This window comes from Macaca nemestrina, chromosome 1, assembly GCF_043159975.1.
Source record: "Macaca nemestrina isolate mMacNem1 chromosome 1, mMacNem.hap1, whole genome shotgun sequence".
NCBI lineage: Eukaryota > Metazoa > Chordata > Mammalia > Primates > Cercopithecidae > Macaca > Macaca nemestrina.
The window spans coordinates 448,344-466,063 of NC_092125.1; the positions used below are offsets into that span (position 1 = coordinate 448,344).

The 17,720-nt window shown below is 40.0% G+C and overlaps 1 protein-coding gene across 1 annotated transcript; it reads left to right on the plus strand.

Annotated features, from left to right (window-relative positions):
- The first annotated feature begins 16,540 nt into the window (after positions 1-16,540).
- On the plus strand, positions 16,541-17,588 carry LOC105466480 (olfactory receptor 2T5). The gene has a single exon (XM_011715445.2). The coding sequence runs from the start codon at positions 16,640-16,642 to the stop codon at positions 17,585-17,587; it is 948 nt and encodes a 315-aa protein (XP_011713747.3). The 5' UTR covers positions 16,541-16,639; the 3' UTR covers position 17,588.
- Positions 17,589-17,720: the final 132 nt, after the last annotated feature.

The following is a 17,720-nucleotide window of genomic DNA, read 5'->3' on the forward strand; positions in this document are numbered from 1 at the left end:
AGAGTAAATATTGTAACAGTCTCTGGGATATTGGAGATTTAGGAAAGCTTAACCCCCTCAGCATGTTTCTTCTGAAACTGGGAAAACCAGCAAAATAGTTGTAAACTTGTCACCAGCCTTCAGTTTGCCAGACGTATATCATGCTACAGAGAGAACTTCTGTTGATCTGTGAGCATCAGCTCACTATCATTTTCATTAACAAAACAACGCATGTGTCTAGTGTTTCTGGAATGTGAGAAATTAGAGAAATACACTTGCTCTAATTAATATGCAAGAAGCCAGATCTCGAGCTGAATCTCGAAGCTGTTAATATACTTCCCCTTGGCACAGCCCTGACCTGGCCCGATTCACAGTGAATGGAAGCCAGGTGCTCCATGCCTGCGGCATCTTGGAGAGAACTGACAAGTACTCGGTTTACATGACACATCGAGTGAACACTTTTGCTTCTCACTGAAAATTATTCCTGCAGGGCATGAAGGCAGTTTGTCTGCGTTTGTGTACAGAGATCTGAATGTGGAAGTAAATTCCACCAAGTGGTGCAGAAATCTCACTCATAATGTAAGAGGGGATTGTTAGAGGTCGGTAAAATTTGGTTTCAGAAATCGCTGTAATTAAACAAATGGGCAAAACTGCTCAAATGGACACCAGAGACGACAGACTAACAATGTTAGTAGTTATGTTGTCATCACATTATTTATATAATTATACATTATTGACCTCAGGAAAGTGTACAGAGTGGGATTGCTGAATTATATAGTCGCTCTATTTTTAGTCTTTATAGAACTACCATACAGTTTTCAACACAGGCTGTTGCAACTTACATTTCTCCCAACAATGTACATGTACAAGGGTTTCATTTTCTCCACACACATGACAGCATGTGTTACACATTGTTGGTCTGGTAACAGCCATCCTAGCAGGTGTGAGCTGATACCTCATTGTGGTTTTGATTTGCATGACCCTGATGGTTAGTGATGTTGGACATCTTTTCATTCACCTGTTGGCTATTTGTATGCCCTTTTTGAAAAAATGCCTATTCACACTGTCTTTACCATTTTTAAGTTGGGTAATTTGATTTTTTTTTTAAATTAGTTTATTATTATTATACTTTAAGTTGTAGGGTACATGTGCATAACGTGCAGGTTTGTTACATATGTATACTTGTGCCATGTTGCTGTGCTGCACCCATCAACTCGTCATTTACATCAGGTATAACTCCCAATGCAATCCCTCCCCCCTACCCCCTCCCCATGATAGGCCCCTGTGTGTGATGTTCCCCTTCCTGAGTCCAAGTGATCTTATTGTTCAGTTTCCACCTATGAGTGAGAACATGTGGTGTTTGGTTTTCTGTTCTTGTGATAGTTTGCTAAGAATGATGGTTTCCAGCTGCATCCATGTCCCTACAAAGGACACAAACTCATCCTTTTTGATGGCTGCATAGTATTCCATGGTGTATATGTGCCACATTTTCTTAATCCAATCTGTCACTGATGGACATTTGGGTTGATTCCAAGTCTTTGCTATTGTGAATAGTGCTGCAATAAACATACGTGTGCATGTGTCTTTATAGCAGCATAATTTATAATCCTTTGGGTATATACCCAGTAATGGGATGGCTGGGTCATATGGTACATCTAGTTCTAGATCCTTGAGGAATCGCCATACTGTTTTCCATAATGGTTGAACTAGTTTACAATCCCACCAACAGTGTAAAAGTGTTCCTATTTCTCCACATCCTCTCCAGCACCTGTTGTTTCCTGACTTTTTAATGATCACCATTCTAACTGGTGTGAGATGGTATCTCATTGTGGTTTTGATTTGCATTTCTCTAATGGCCAGTGATGATGAGCATTTTTTCATGTGTCTGTTGGCTGTATGAATGTCTTCTTTTGAGAAATGTCTGTTCATATCCTTTGCCCACTTTTTGATGGGGTTGTTTGTTTTTTTCTTGTAAATTTGTTTGAGGTCTTTGTAGGTTCTGGATATTAGCCCTTTGTCAGATGAGTAGATTGCAAAAATTTTCTCCCATTCTGTAGGTTGCCTGTTCACTCTGATGGTCGTTTCTTTTGCTGTGCAGAAGCTCTTTAATTTAATGAGATCCCATTTGTCAATTTTGGCTTTTGCTGCCGTTGCTTTTGGTGTTTTAGACATGAAGTCTTTGCCCATGCCTATGTCCTGAATGGTACTACCTAGGTTTTCCTCTAGGATTTTTATGGTATTAGGTCTAACATTTAAGTCTCTAATCCATCTTGAATTAATTTTCGTATAAGGAGTAAGGAAAGGATCCAGTTTCAGCTTTCTACTTATGGCTAGCCAATTTTCCCAGCACCATTTATTAAATAGGGAATCCTTTCCCCATTTCTTGTTTCTCTCAGGTTTGTCAAATATCAGATGGCTGTAGATGTGTGGTATTATTTCTGAGGACTCTGTTCTGTTCCATTGGTCTATATCTCTGTTTTGGTACCAGTACCATGCTGTTTTGGTTACTGTAGCCTTGTAGTATAGTTTGAAGTCAGGTAGCGTGATGCCTCCAGCTTTGTTCTTTTGACTTAGGATTGTCTTGGAGATGTGGGCTCTTTTTTGGTTCCATATGAACTTTAAAGCAGTTTTTTCCAATTCTGTGAAGAAACTCATTGGTAGCTTGATGGGGATGGCATTGAATCTATAAATAACCTTGGGCAGTATGGCCATTTTCACGATATTGATTCTTCCTATCCATGAGCATGGTATGTTCTTCCATTTGTTTGTGTCCTCTTTGATTTCACTGAGCAGTGGTTTGTAGTTCTCCTTGAAGAGGTTCTTTACATCCCTTGTAAGTTGGATTCCTAGGTATTTTATTCTCTTTGAAGCAATTGTGAATGGAAGTTCATTCCTGATTTGGCTCTCTGTTTGTCTGTTACTGGTGTATAAGAATGCTTGTGATTTTTGCACATTGATTTTGTATCCTGAGACTTTGCTGAAGTTGCTTATCAGCTTAAGGAGATTTTGGGCTGAGACAATGGGGTTTTCTAAATATACAATCATGTCATCTGCAAACAGGGACAGTTTGACTTCTTCTTTTCCTAACTAAATACCCTTGATTTCTTTCTCTTGCCTAATTGCCCTAGCCAGAACTTCCAACACTATGTTGAATAGGAGTGGTGAGAGAGGGCATCCCTGTCTTGTGCCAGTTTTCAAAGGGAATTTTTCCAGTTTTTGCCCATTCAGTATGATATTGGCTGTGGGATTGTCATAAATAGCTCTTATTATTTTGAGGTACGTTCCATCAATACCGAATTTATTGAGCGTTTTTAGCATGAAGGGCTGTTGAATTTTGTCAAAAGCCTTTTCTGCATCTATTAAGATAATCATGTGGTTCTTGTCTTTGGTTCTGTTTATATGCTGGATTATGTTTATTGATTTGCGAATGTTGAACCAGCCTTGCATCCCAGGGATGAAGCCCACTTGATCATGGTGGATAAGCTTTTTGATGTGTTGCTGAATCCGGTTTGCCAGTATTTTATTGAGGATTTTTGCATCGATGTTCATCAGGGATATTGGTCTAAAATTCTCTTTTTTTGTTGTGTCTCTGCCAGGCTTTGGTATCAGGATGATGTTGGCCTCATAAAATGAGTTAGGGAGGATTCCCTCTTTTTCTATTGATTGGAATAGTTTCAGAAGGAATGGTACCAACTCCTCCTTGTACCTCTGGTAGAATTCAGCTGTGAATCTATCTGGTCCTGGACTTTTTTTGGTTGGTAGGCTCTTAATTATTGTCTCAATTTCAGAGCCTGCTATTGGTCTCTTCAGGGATTCAACTTCTTCCTGGTTTAGTCTTGGAAGAGTGTAAGTGTCCAGGAAATTATCCATTTCTTCTAGATTTTCCAGTTTATTTGCATAGAGGTGTTTATAGTATTCTCTGATGGTATTTGTATTTCTGTGGGGTCGGTGGTGATATCCCCTTTATCATTTTTAATTGTGTCGATTTGATTCTTCTCTCTTTTCTTCTTTATTAGTCTTGCTAGTGGTCTGTCAATTTTGTTGATCTTTTCAAAAAACCAACTCCTGGATTCATTGATTTTTTGGAGAGTTTTTTGTGTCTCTATCTCCTTCAGTTCTGCTCTGATCTTAGTTATTTCTAGCCTTCTGCTAGCTTTCGAATGTGTTTGCTCTTGCTTCTCTAGTTCTTTTAATTGTGATGTTAGAGTGTCAATTTTAGATCTTTCCTGCTTTCTCTTGTGGGCATTTATTGCTATAAATTTCCCTCTACACACTGCTTTAAATGTGTCCCAGAGATTGTTGTATCTTTGTTCTCATTGGTTTCAAAGAACATCTTGATTTCTGCCTTCATTTCGTTATGTACCCAGTAGTCATTCAGGAGCAGGTTTTTCAGTTTCCATGTAGTTGAGTGGTTTTGATTGAGTTTCTTAGTCCTGAGTTCTAGTTTGATTGCACTGTGGTCTGAAAGACTGTTATAATTTCTGTTCTTGTACATTTGCTGAGGAGTGCTTTACTTCCAATTATGTGGTTGATTTTGGAGTAAGTACGATGTGGTGCTGAGAAGAATGTATATTCTGTTGATTTGGGGTGGAGGGTTCTATAGATGTCTATTAGGTCTGCTTGCTGCAGAGATGAGTTCAATTCCTGGATATCCTTGTTAACTTTCTGTCTCGTTGATCTGTCTAATGTTGACAGTGGAGTGTTGAAGTCTCCCATTATTATTGTATGGGAGTCTAAGTCTCTTTGTAAGTCTCTAAGGGCTTGCTTGATGAATCTGGGTGCTCCTGTATTGGGTGCATATATATTTAGGATAGTTAGCTCTTCCTGTTGAATTGATCCCTTTACCATTATGTAATGGCCTTCTTTGTCTCTTTTGATCTTTGATGGTTTAAAGTCTGTTTTATCAGAGACTAGTATTGCAACCCCTGCTTTTTTTTGTTCTCCATTTGCTTGGTAAATCTTCCTCCATCCCTTTATTTTGAGCCAATGTATGTCTCTGCGTGTGAGATGGGTCTCCTGAATACAGCAGACTGATGGGTCTTGACTCTTTATCCAGTTTGCCAGTCTGTGTCTTTTAATTGGACCATTTAGTCCATTTACATTTAAGGTTAATATTGTTATGTGTGAACTTGATCCTGCCATTATGATATTAACTGGTTATTTTGCTCGTTAGTTGATGCAGTTTCTTCCTAGCCTCAATGGTCTTTACATTTTGGCATGTTTTTGCAATGGCTGGTACCGGTTGTTCCTTTCCATGTTGAGTGCTTCCTTCAGGGTCTTTTGTAAGGCAGGCCTAGTGGTGACAAAATCTCTAAGCATTTGCTTATCTGTAAAGGATTTTATTTCTCCTTCACTTATGAAACTTAGTTTGGCTGGATATGAAATTCTGGGTTGAAAATTCTTTTCTTTAAGAATGTTGAATATTGGCCCCCACTCTCTTCTGGCTTGGAGAGTTTCTGCCGAGAGATCTGCTGTTAGTCTGATGGGCTTCCCTTTGTGGGTGACCCGACCTTTCTCTCTGGCTGCCCTTAAGATTTTTTCCTTCATTTCAACTTTGGTGAATCTGGCAATTATGTGTCTTGGAGTTGCTCTTCTCAAGGAGTATCTTTGTGGCATTCTCTGTATTTCCTGGATTTGAATGTTGGCCTGCCCTACTAGGTTGGGGAAGTTCTCCTGGATGATATCCTGAAGAGTGTTTTCCAACTTGGGTCCATCTTCCCCCTCACTTTCAGGCACCCCAATCAGACGTAGATTTGGTCTTTTTACATAATCCCATACTTCTTGCAGGCTTTGTTCATTTCTTTTTTCTTTTGGTTTCTCTTCTCGCTTCATTTCATTCATTTGATCCTCAATTGCAGATACTCTTTCTTCCAGTTGATCGAGTTGGTTACTGAAGCTTGTGCATTTGTCACGTATTTCTCGTGTCATGGTTTTCATCTCTTTCATTTCGTTTAGGACCTTCTCTGCATTAATTACTCTAGCCATCAATTCTTCCACTTTTTTTTCAAGATTTTTAGTTTCTTTGTGCTGGGTACGTAATTCCTCCTTTAGCTCTGAGAAATTTGATGGACTGAAGCCTTCTTCTCTCATCTCATCAAAGTCATTCTCCGTCCAGCTTTGATCCATTGCTGGCGATGAGCTGCGCTCCTTTGCCAGGGGAGATGCGCTCCTCTTTTTTGAATTTCCAGCTTTTCTGCCCTGCTTTTTCCCCATCTTTGTGGTTTTATCTGCCTCTGGTCTTTGATGATGGTGATGTACTGATGGGGTTTTGGTGTAGGTGTCCTTCCTGTTTGATAGTTTTCCTTCTAACAGTCAGGACCCTCAGCTGTAGGTCTGTTGGAGATTGCTTGAGGTCCACTCCAGACCCTGTTTGCCTGGGTATCAGCAGCAGAGGCTGCAGAAGATAGAATATTTCTGAACAGCGAGTGTACCTGTCTGATTCTTGCTTTGGAAGCTTCCTCTCAGGGGTGTACTCCACCCTGTGAGGTGTGGGGTGTCAGACTGCCCCTAGTGGGGGATGTCTCCCAGTTAGGCTACTCAGGGGTCAGGGACCCACTTGAGCAGGGACTCTGTCCCTTCTCAGATCTCAACCTCCGTGTTGGGAGATCCACTGCTCTCTTCAAAGCTGTCAGACAGAGTCGTTTGCGTCTGCAGAGGTTTGGACTGTGTTTGTTATTGCCCTGTCCCCAGAGGTGGAGTCTACAGAGACAGGCAGGTTTCCTTGAGCTGCTGTGAGCTCCACCCAGTTTGAGCTTCCCAGCAGCTTTGTTTACCTACTTAAGCCTCAGCAATGGCGGGCGCCCCTCCCCCAGCCTCGCTGCTGCCTTGCGGTTAGATCACAGGCTGCTGTGCTAGCAATGAGGGAGGCTCCGTGGGCGTGGGACCCTCCCGGCCAGGTGTGGGATATGATCTCCTGGTGTGCCTGTTTGCTTAAAGCGCAGTATTGGGGTGGGAGTTACCCGATTTTCCAGGTGTTGTGTGTCTCAGTTCCCCTGGCTAGGAAAAGGGATTCCCTTCCCCCTTGCGCTTCCCAGGTGAGGCAATGCCTCGCCCTGCTTCAGCTCTCGCTGGTCGGGCTGCAGCAGCTGACCAGCACCGATCGTGGGGCACTCCCCAGTGAGATGAACCCAGTACCTCAGTTGAAAATGCAGAAATCACCGGTCTTCTGTGTCGCTCGCGCTGGGAGTTGGAGACTGGAGCTGTTCCTATTCGGCCATCTTGCTCCGCCCCCCAGTTTGATTTTTGGTATTGATTCATGTCAGTTTATTTTTATATTTTGGATGCTAACTCCTTATCCAAAATATGGTTTGCAAATATGTTCTCCCATTGCAGAGATTACGTTTTCATTTTGTTGTTTCCTTTTCTGTGCAGAAGTTTTTGGAGGTTGATGCAGTCCTGCTTGTTTATTTTGCTTTTGTTTCCTTAATTTTTATGTCATCAAAAATATCATAGCCGAGATCAGTGTCAAAGAGCCGTTTCCCCCAGTCACCATCTAGGACTTTTACAATCCAGGTCTTACACTTATGTCCTCAATCCATTTAGATTTGGTTTTGGGGCATAGTGTAGGATAAGAGTCCAGTTTCATTCCTCTGTATGTATATATCCTGTTTTCCCAATGCCATTTATTGAACAGACCATCCTTTCCTCATGCTGCATTTTTGGCACCCTCATCAAAGACTAATTGGCTGTATAAGCATGGGTTTATTTCTATAATTTGTAATATAGCTTGAAATCAGTCTGAAGCCTCTGACTTTGTTCTTTTTTATTTTTTTTTAATCAATATTGCTTTGGCTATTCAATATTTTTGAGTATTCACAAAATTTCTAGAATTGTTTTATTCTATTTATGGAAAAAGTGCCTGTTGAATTTTAGTTGGGGTTACACTGAATCAGACGTTTTCTGGAGTAATATGGACGTTTAAAGAATAGTAGTTATTCTAACCCATTAACATGAGAGATCTTTCCACTATTTATCTCGTCTTTAGTGATCAGATCTTTCACCCCCTCACTGTATTTATTCCTATGTATTTTATTCTATTCGATGGCATTGGGAATGGTATTCTTGTCTTAATTACATTTTTGGATGGTTCCTTTTTGGTGTATAGAAATACTACTGATTTATATATGTTGATATTGTATCCTGCAACTTTCTTGAATTCTTTAACTCTGAAGGGATTTTGATGGAGTCTTTAGAGTTTTTTATATGTAAAATCATGTCATGTGCAAACAGATGGCAAGATAATTTAACTTCCTCTGATTTGAAAGCCCTTTTTCTTTTTATTACCTAATTGCTCTGGCTAGAGTTTCCAGTATTGTGTTGAATAGAAGCAGTGAGAGTGAGCACTCGTGTCTTTTTCCTGATCTTAGTGGAAAATCTTTGTTTTTCGCCATGGAGTATGATTTAGCTGTGAGATTTCTTATGTAAAGGTACATTCCTTCTATAACAAATCTGCTGAGTGTTTTATCATGAAAAGATGTTGAATTTTATCCAATGCTTTTTCTATGTCTATTGAGGTGAACAATTGTTTTTGTCATTTATTCTGTTAATGTGGCATATTTGTTGACTGGTGTATGTTCAACCATCTTGGCATCTGGGGGTGGGGGGGAACTTGGGACCCCAACTGACTATGCCAAAAGGAAAAAAGATATTAAGCTGAAAGCTGTTATGCAAGAAACTGCCTTTCCTTTTGTTTTGTTTTGTGTGTGTGTGTGTGTGTGTGTGTGTTTTCCTAATTGGTTAGCTACAGATAAAAGGTTAGAGTAACAGGCAGTTACTCCATGTTCTCCTCACCTCGCGTAAAGCGAGGATCCTTTTCCTGAGTGAGAAAGGAATACATGACTCTTCACCTACCCGCTCCTTTGCTGCTTTTCTTCTTACAACCTGTGGATTATCACACTCTCCCTCTTTCCCCTCTAGCCTGCTTTCCCCTTTAAATATTAAAGTCCTCAAAATTATCTTTAAAGAAAAGCACAGACCACAGTCTATTTCTGTAATTCTGTGTTCTTTTTTCTGAGCATGTCCTTAACCTTGGTGAAATGAACTTTCAAACTGTTGAGACATGTCTCAGATACTTTTGGTTTATACATCCTAGGAATAAATCCCACTTGATTATGGTGAAGTATGCTTTTAATGCACTGCTTAATTTGGTTGGTTAGTATTTTGTTAATTTTTATCAAATTATGAAAGCTGTCTTGGAATATTGACCTATAATATTGTGAAAGCTGTTTGTCAGGAATATTGACCTATAATATTTTGGGGGTTAGTGTTCTTACCTGGCTTTGGTTTAAAGGGAATGTTGGCTTCAGTAATGAATTTGGAAGTGTTTTTCCTCTTCAAATATTTGAAAAAATTAGAGAAGGATATGTATTAATTCTTGAAGAGCTTGGACAAATTCACCAAGTAGTTTTCTAGTCCTAGGCTTTTCTTGGGAGATTTTTTTTTTTTTTTTTTTGAGATGAAGTCTCACTCTGTCACCCAGGCTGGAGTGCAGTGACGTGACCTGGGCTCACTGCAACCTCCGCCTCCTGTGTTCAAGTGATCATTTCATGTGCTGAGTACTCTTATACTTACTTTCTTAGCAATTATCAAGTATATGATTGTTGAAACTGCAGTCGCCATGACATACGATAAACCTCCTGAACTTGTTTCTCCTACTTAAATAACATTTTGTATCCTTTGACCCACATCTTCTCTTTTCCTTCATCACTCCAAACTCTGGTAACCAACATTTTACTGTTTCTATGTGTTTGACTATTGGACGCTTCACATATAAATGAAATTGTGCAACATTTGTCCTATATCAGGCTTTTAAAAAATATTGTCCTCTGGCCTCATCCATATTTTTCCGAATTATAGAATTGTCTTTGACTTTTGACAAACTGATCATAATATGTCTCAGGTATAATGTTTTGGTTTGTTCTTGCTTGGGTTCTTTTGAACTTTATGAATCTGTGTGTTCCTATCCCTCACAAAGTTAAATTTTGTCATTTTAGCTTTGTTTTTCTCTCTTCTCCTCCTGTGAATGTCATAATGCACATACGTATTTGCTTGATGTTGTCCCATAGTTCCCAGATGTTTCTGCATTTTAAAAAAATTTTTGTTCCTCTAAGTGTATGATCTAACTTCAAGTTCATTGCTTCTTTTCTCTGTATGATGAAACATGTTGTTAAAGTATTCTGTTGAACTTTTCACTTCTGTAATTGTATTCAGAATACTTCACAAGCTTTACACTGAAGTTAAATGATTTACACACCTCCATTACAGTACTAGAGTGTGTTGCAAATTTGACTACAAATCTTCTCAATGCATGAATTTTTTCCTTTTATGATTTCAAAGTCTTTATTAAATTTCTCAAGTTGTTTATACATTTTTTTCATTACCTTTAGATTTCTGTTATTTTGAAGCTCTTTGATCCTATTTAATATGATTTTAAAATTGTCAGGCAATTCATAGATTTCCATTTCTTTGGGGTTGGTTAATGGAGCTTTACTATTTGGTGGTATTTATTACTTTGGTGGTGTCACATTTGCCTGATTTCTTGTGACTCAAGTAGCTGTGCATTGATGTGTGCACATCTGAAGGTGCAAACAGCTCTTCTGGTCTGTGTAGACTGGTTTCAGTAGGTAAAGACATTCTTCTGTTCTTTCTCTAGGCTAATAAGAATTACCTCCAGGATTGTAGTTAAACAGGGTTAGAGCTATGTCATGTGGCTACTCCTGGGTCTACAGCAGAATTTTCAGTTGGCAGCTTGTTACCAGAAGTGGAGTTGAGGATAAATCCTGTCTGGTCCCTGGGTAGAGTGGACTGGCTCTAGCACCTTGGTCAATAGGGCTATCACTAGGATCACTAGGATCTGCTTCAGGGTTCACATTTGGTTCTGTAGAGGGCAGGCCTGTTACCAGGTACGGAGATGGGTGTGGATTCTATTCAGTCCCTCGAAGGACTCCCATTACCCTGGTGGGAAAGTCTCTGGGCAGGAAAGATCATCCCCAGACCACAGTTGAGAGGACCTGGACCTGCTGAGTCTCAGGGCTGTCATGGACCACAGCTGAGTCTGAGGTCTTCTGTCCTGCATGGATGGGTGTACCTCCTGCGTAGTACCTGTAAATGTAAGATATCCCCAAGCTGTGGTTGAATGGAAGCTGGAGCTGGATAAGAGGGCTGATTCAGGAACTCCAGCTGACTGATGTCGGCTGTCTTGTTTTTTGGGGCATCAATGAATGTGTCACCCAAGAGGTCACTGAGAGGGCAGGACTGCTCTTGAGCAATGGAAAAAGGGTGCCAAGTAACAGAGCTGCTTCAAGATTGGCATTGGACCTAGAGTTGTGGGCCCACCTCTAGGCACATGAAACAGGGTTGTCTCCTGGCAGGTCTCTCAGACTATAGCTGAGGGAGGCTGGAGCTTGGTCATGGACTGCTTCAGGGTCCAGAGCTAGAACTAAGGTCAGCAGGCCTGTTACCTGAGGTACTCGTCAGTGTGACTGCCTCTGGGTCCCTTGGCAGATGGTTCAGGTGGCAGGACCGATGCCCAACAGGGCTCTAGTTGAGTCTGGAGGGATGTTATTTCTGTGTCTGTAGCCAGGACCACAGTCAGTGAGCTTGCCACCTGGGTGAGTTCCTGCCTTCTCAAAATAGCTCTTTTCAGTGCTGGGATTCACCACAGTTTTGACACTTCCTACCAAGTTCCAGAAGTTCCCGGCAAGGGACTTCTGTGTCTGGTTGGCTGCTATATTATTGCTGCTTTGAGGGGATATGATTATAGGAGCTCCTCTTCTACCATCATGCTAATATTTTTAATCTTTGTATTAAGAATAGTTCTCTAGCACATTCTTCAACTTGGATTTTACTCAGTAAGTTAATTTAAAACCTGTGAAACCAGACAGCAAGTTATCTGCTGTCAAGATACAACAGTGACACTGATGTGTAGGATGGACATTCCTATTCTGAAAGAGAAATTGGAAGTAATAAAGAAATCTTGGAGCCAAAGCAAGCCTGAAACCTGTCAGGGAAAGTTACATTAGATTTTAAGACTTGAGGTCCTCTTTGGCTTGATATCCTGACCTGCAGTCCATAAAGGTGGTGGCCCCTCTTCCTTTGTTCTGGGCGTGTATCTTTCCATTTCTTTATATCTCTGATGGCGTCTTCAGGATCGATTACAAAATTTTTGACATGTTTTATATGTTTATAGCTCTTCACATTTTATTTTTGCTTTTATAAATATTTTCTCAGTTTACATTTAAAATGTAAAAAAGGTAAAACTTAAGCAGGATTTCCACCATAAATATTACTGTTGAAAAAAATATATATCAATAGCTCTTGTCATTGTTAATATGTTTTAAGTATTTTAAAATATTTAAAATACATTTTAAGTATTTTAAAAATGTTCTCTTCAAAAAATATAAAAATCTCAATAATCTGAATTATTGTGGAAGAATTTTATTAAAATTATTTTAAAATCCAGACTTGACCTCTAAGTGTTTGGATGCCTGGGAGAGACCTATCACGCTTGTTTATAAAAATCTGCAACATTTTAACAATATCAGCTCTTTCCAAATATATTTTATTGTATTCCAATCAGTACGATTAGTTAGATCTTTTGAACCTAGCCAAATAGATCAACTGAAAGGAAAAAATAACTGTTAAAAGCTTGACTATTTTGAACATGAACATACAGGAAGACAAGAATTGTTTCACTAGATGTTTAAAATCGTCATGAGGGGAACACCCAATAAAACAAGGTATTTTAAAGGAATCCAGTGGAAGACCAATGGAAAAGAGTTCATGTGTAAACTTAGCCTCCCCTGCTCTGGCTTCTGGCATAGGATGTTGACCCTCCTTCCTCGTGCAATCCCATTGTTTCCTCCATACACACTGGTTCTCACACCCATGATTTCAGGACTGCCTTCTCTTATGAACTCTGGATTCATGGATGCACTAGCCTTGCATAATCTTCATGGTCGATGTGTACTGGGCAACTGGAGTCCCAAATTTGTTTCAGCGTTCCATGCCAACCTGCCCAGCCCCCAAATTCCTGTGTGTATAAATAGCAATCCAACTTTACCTCCTCCACCACAAACCCCTTGCCCAGACACCGTATCTCTCATCAGGACTAGCTCTTATTATTCTATACATACATATAGAATATATACATCTTATTCTATACATACATATAGAATATATTTTGTAAAGTGGAAAAGGCTAAGTCTATTAACTAACTCATATGTTTCACAGATAAGATTTTGATGATGAGATCTGAGATTATTATAAATATTGGTTAAGAGTATGCATTTAAAAACAGGTAAAAATTTTAAAAGCCATTAGAAGAAAACCAGAATGGTTCAGGAGAGCTACCTACTGACCTCTTTAGCTCTCTTAATTGCATTCTTCTTCAAATCCCAGAGGTGATGTGTCAACGGAAAGCTTTCATCCACTCCCCTGGTGGACATGGTAAAAGCAGGCATGATGTCACCTCCTTACTTCTCTTTGTGCTCTTAACCTGACCACACACCACCAGCTCGTCTAGGTGAGGTTCAAGACAGCGTCTGTTGGTGAGTTCTGCCAGGCAGTACTGATAGAAACAAAAGGGTAAGCGCTGCTCTCGACTTGTTCTGCTTCTGAAACATTCTGTTAGTTCTTCACAGTATTTCCTCATTTTGTCTTTATTTTTTAATGGAGAAAAACACATATGATTCTTTCTTAAAACTTCTATATAACACTTATTTACTGTGACATAATTGTAAATGGATTTTTAATTTCCATTTATGGAAAAAATCTTTTTCTATATTTTTGGATTTTTATACAAAGATGCATTTATTTTCCTGTCACTAAAGTTTTATAGAGGAAAAGTGACTGATTTGCTTTTGAGTGGGGATGATTTCTGAGGGTTACAAAACTCTAGAAACAATGTCTCAATCATTTTATGTTTCCCTAATGAAACCCACAGAGTGTGGCCTAAACCCAAGTGTAGACTGCGGAGGGAGGATGGTGTCCGTTAGAGACTGAGGCAGAGTCACGTGCTCTGGGTCCCACTCTTGGGCTGAGACATGCGTTCTTTCTCAGGTTAGGTGTGTGATATTAGGCAGGCACCCTGACAACCTGAATTTAATATGTAAAAAGAGCAAATACTATGACGAAGTAACTCATAGGCTCTTGGGAAATAAGAAATGTAAAGTATTAAACAATTTTAATATTGGTATTAGAACAATTCCTGGGATGGTGTCTGCTTCAAATAAAGATTTGATATGAATCCATTTATACTTATAATAAATCCCCAAGTTAAACATGCATTAAGCAATTTACATGAAACCCAAACAAGCGGATACAGAAGAATAAGAATGAACAGGGGGCCAGTCACTACATGTGGACACAGTGTTTGCATATCTGTCCCATGTCCTGGGTGAGCTTTCTGAGTGGCTTAATGATAGTGATCCCCATTTACCAAAGTGCAAAGATTTGCTTAGCAAACCCCGCATCTCCCTGCCCTCCTGTTACCCCCCAATTTACTGAGCAAACACGTTTTAGGGCTTCACATGTGCTGGTCACTCTGGTCCTTGCTTCACTTTGGCCACAAATACAGACAAGATCAGCAGGTGTGTTTTGCAGTTTATAGGAATGTTTTAAAATTGTGCACAGATCTCAGCCACCATTTGCCAGTGGGGACCGTGTTTGATACAAATAATCTATCCATTCACCTACCTACCTATCATCTATTCATATGTATAGAAATAGACAGATAAAATGTGTCTCAGATTTGTTGGATATTTATGTTAAAGCATCAAAGCCTCCCAGAATATCGGAACTTTTGGTGAATTGAACATCTTAGCTAGTTTTTACAATTATTACATGAATACAAAATGTATTTGAAACTTGTAAATTCATTCCAAAATGTCCCTGCATCATATCTGCAACTAAAGTCTTCCCAGAAAGAGGAGTTACTCTGTCCTTATTCTTGACAAGGGCTATCAAAATTTAACATTTAACATGTCAGAAGTTGAAAAGTTGGAAAAGTTTAATTTCTTTCAGAGAAAACGTGGAAGAAGCTGTTATGGACTATTTCAGAAAGGCCAGGTATATTTTGTGTCTATTGCCCTTGTTTTGTAGCTGTTTAAAAATTCCACTTTAAATCACATTGACAAATTAATTTTTCCTGAATAGATTGACTGTGACTTTAAGTGCACTGAAGTTCAATTCGTTTTTGATTCATCTTTAGCATATAACACAGACAGGCTGTGAGTGTCATGGTAGAGAAGGAAACAGTGAGGTGAAGTCGGAGGTATCTCAGTGTTTGATTTTCCTCCCTGCTGCTCAGTGGGTAGGAAAGATTGATTGTGGCAGGCAGTGAAGCACATGATGTTTGCAAAACCAACTAAAGCCTTGTCTGATAAACAGCAGTGACCCTCCAAATGCTAGTTCTTCCTTACTAAGATTTAATGAGCTTTAAAATGAGAGGAGCTATAAGGAGATGAGGTTGGAGGACCACATACTAGACAGGAAGGACATGGGATTCTCCAAAAAGCTCTGCATAACCAGGGTTAAAATAAGAAATGTAGAATATAGTTATATTTATATATTATAAACCTGTGTATGTTTACATAAATATGTTTACATTATATTCATATAAAACCAGAATATTTACACATAAACACACATATAAAACCCAAAGTGTTTTTTTTTCAAGTGGGTCATATACTTTATTTTGCAGACCTTCTGCCATTTATTTTATAAATCAGCCTCTTAAATGTATGAATAGGCACTGAATCTGGAGAATGGAAGTAATGCATCTTATATAATAGTAGCAACCATCTTAGGTAGGTTGTGCAGAATAGTATAGATATTAACTCTTTAAGAGTATATGTGTTTATTTATCGGAAACTTTACTATTCTAAGCACTTTCATTACATTTCCTCATTTTACCCTCATCACACCTGAGCTCAAACATGATTTTTATCCTTTTTGATGTAGACTGGAGAAAGGGAGTGGCAGATAGAGAAAAAGATGGACCTATGGCTGGAGTCTGTGTGTGTGCTCCTTACTCATGTCCCTCAATGTCTAAAGGGTCAGTCGTGTGTGAGGACCCTTCCCTGCTCACGAGAATGTGAGGCTCACTTCATGCAATCACAGAGCCTCACAGCATGGCCCGATCCTATGGGGGGAGGAGTTTCAAACATCTGGTATAACTTTTCCAAGTTACGCTTTAGTTGCTTGCTACATCTTTCTTATATCAAATATACCTCAGAGTATTTTGAAGATGCCTATTTTCTTAAACCAGAGATGTTAATTCAATCCAGCCCTCTACGACAAAAACTCTAGAAATAACGAGTTTGATTTATCTTTCAATGAGTCACATTTGTGTTAGCAGAGGAGGGTGGTTCTGCAAATTTCCAGCACTTGTTGATAAATGACACTATCAGGGAAGTTTATTAATTTGAACCATGACAACCTTACTATCAGTTACCAATTCTCTTGGTCTAGAGTTGTGAATTCTTAGTTTGTTTTGTAAACTTGTTATATGTCATTTATATACTCAACTCCCCAGACCCACAGGACTTACTCAGGTTAGCACAATCAGCATACACGAACGTGAGTACTCACTAAACACTCGTTACAAAGGGATGCATTACACTAACTCCAAAACTCTTCTTGGTGGCCTAGGTGAAACCTCATGGCCAACACCACCTGGATGGCCAACCACACTGGATGGTCGGATTTCATCCTGATGGGACTCTTCAGACGATCCAAACATCCAGCTCTACTATGTGTGGTCATTTTTGTGGTTTTCCTGATGGCATTGTCTGGAAATGCTGTCCTGAACCTTCTGATACACTCTGACGCCCACCTCCACACCCCCATGTACTTTTTCATCAGTCAATTGTCTCTCATGGACATGGTGTACATTTCTGTCACTGTGCCCAAGATGCTCCTGGACCAGGTCATGGGTGTGAATCAGATCTCAGCCCCTGAGTGTGGGATGCAGATGTTCCTCTATGTGACACTAGTAGGTTCGGAATTTTTCCTTCTAGCCGCCATGGCCTATGACCGCTACGTGGCCATCTGCCATCCTCTCCGTTACCCTGTCCTCATGACCCGTAGGGTGTGTCTCTTCCTGGCATCGGGCTGCTGGCTCCTGGGCTCAGTGGATGGCTTCATGCTCACTCCCATCACCATGACCTTCCCCTTCTGCGGATCCCGGGAGATTCATCATTTCTTCTGTGAAGTCCCTGCTGTAACGGTCCTGTCCTGCTCGGACACCTCCCTCTATGAGACCCTCATGTACCTATGCTGTGTCCTCATGCTCCTCATCCCTGTGACGATCATTTCAAGCTCCTATTTACTCATCCTCCTCACCATCCACAGGATGAACTCGGCAGAGGGCCAGAAGAAGGCCTTTGCCACCTGCTCCTCCCACCTGACTGTGGTCATCCTCTTCTACGGGGCTGCCATCTACACCTACATGCTCCCCAGCTCCTACCACACCCCTGAGAAGGACATGATGGTATCTGTCTTCTACACCATCCTCACTCCAGTGCTGAACCCTTTAATCTATAGTCTTAGGAATAAGGATGTCATGGGGGCTCTGAAGAAAATGTTAACTGTGAGAATTGTCCTTTAGGAAATTAAAAAGTGGGACATTTGGATGTAAAGATTTATTTTCCTTTTCTCTACCCATCAGATACTTAGGATTTTTATCCCCATGTTGTTCCTTAGACTCTCATACAATGATGTCTCATCTCATATTCATCTCA

Excerpts from the sequence above, each read along its gene's own strand:
- LOC105466480 (XM_011715445.2), top strand. The coding sequence starts at position 16,640 with ATGGCCAACACCACCTGGATGGCCAACCACACTGGATGGTCGGATTTC.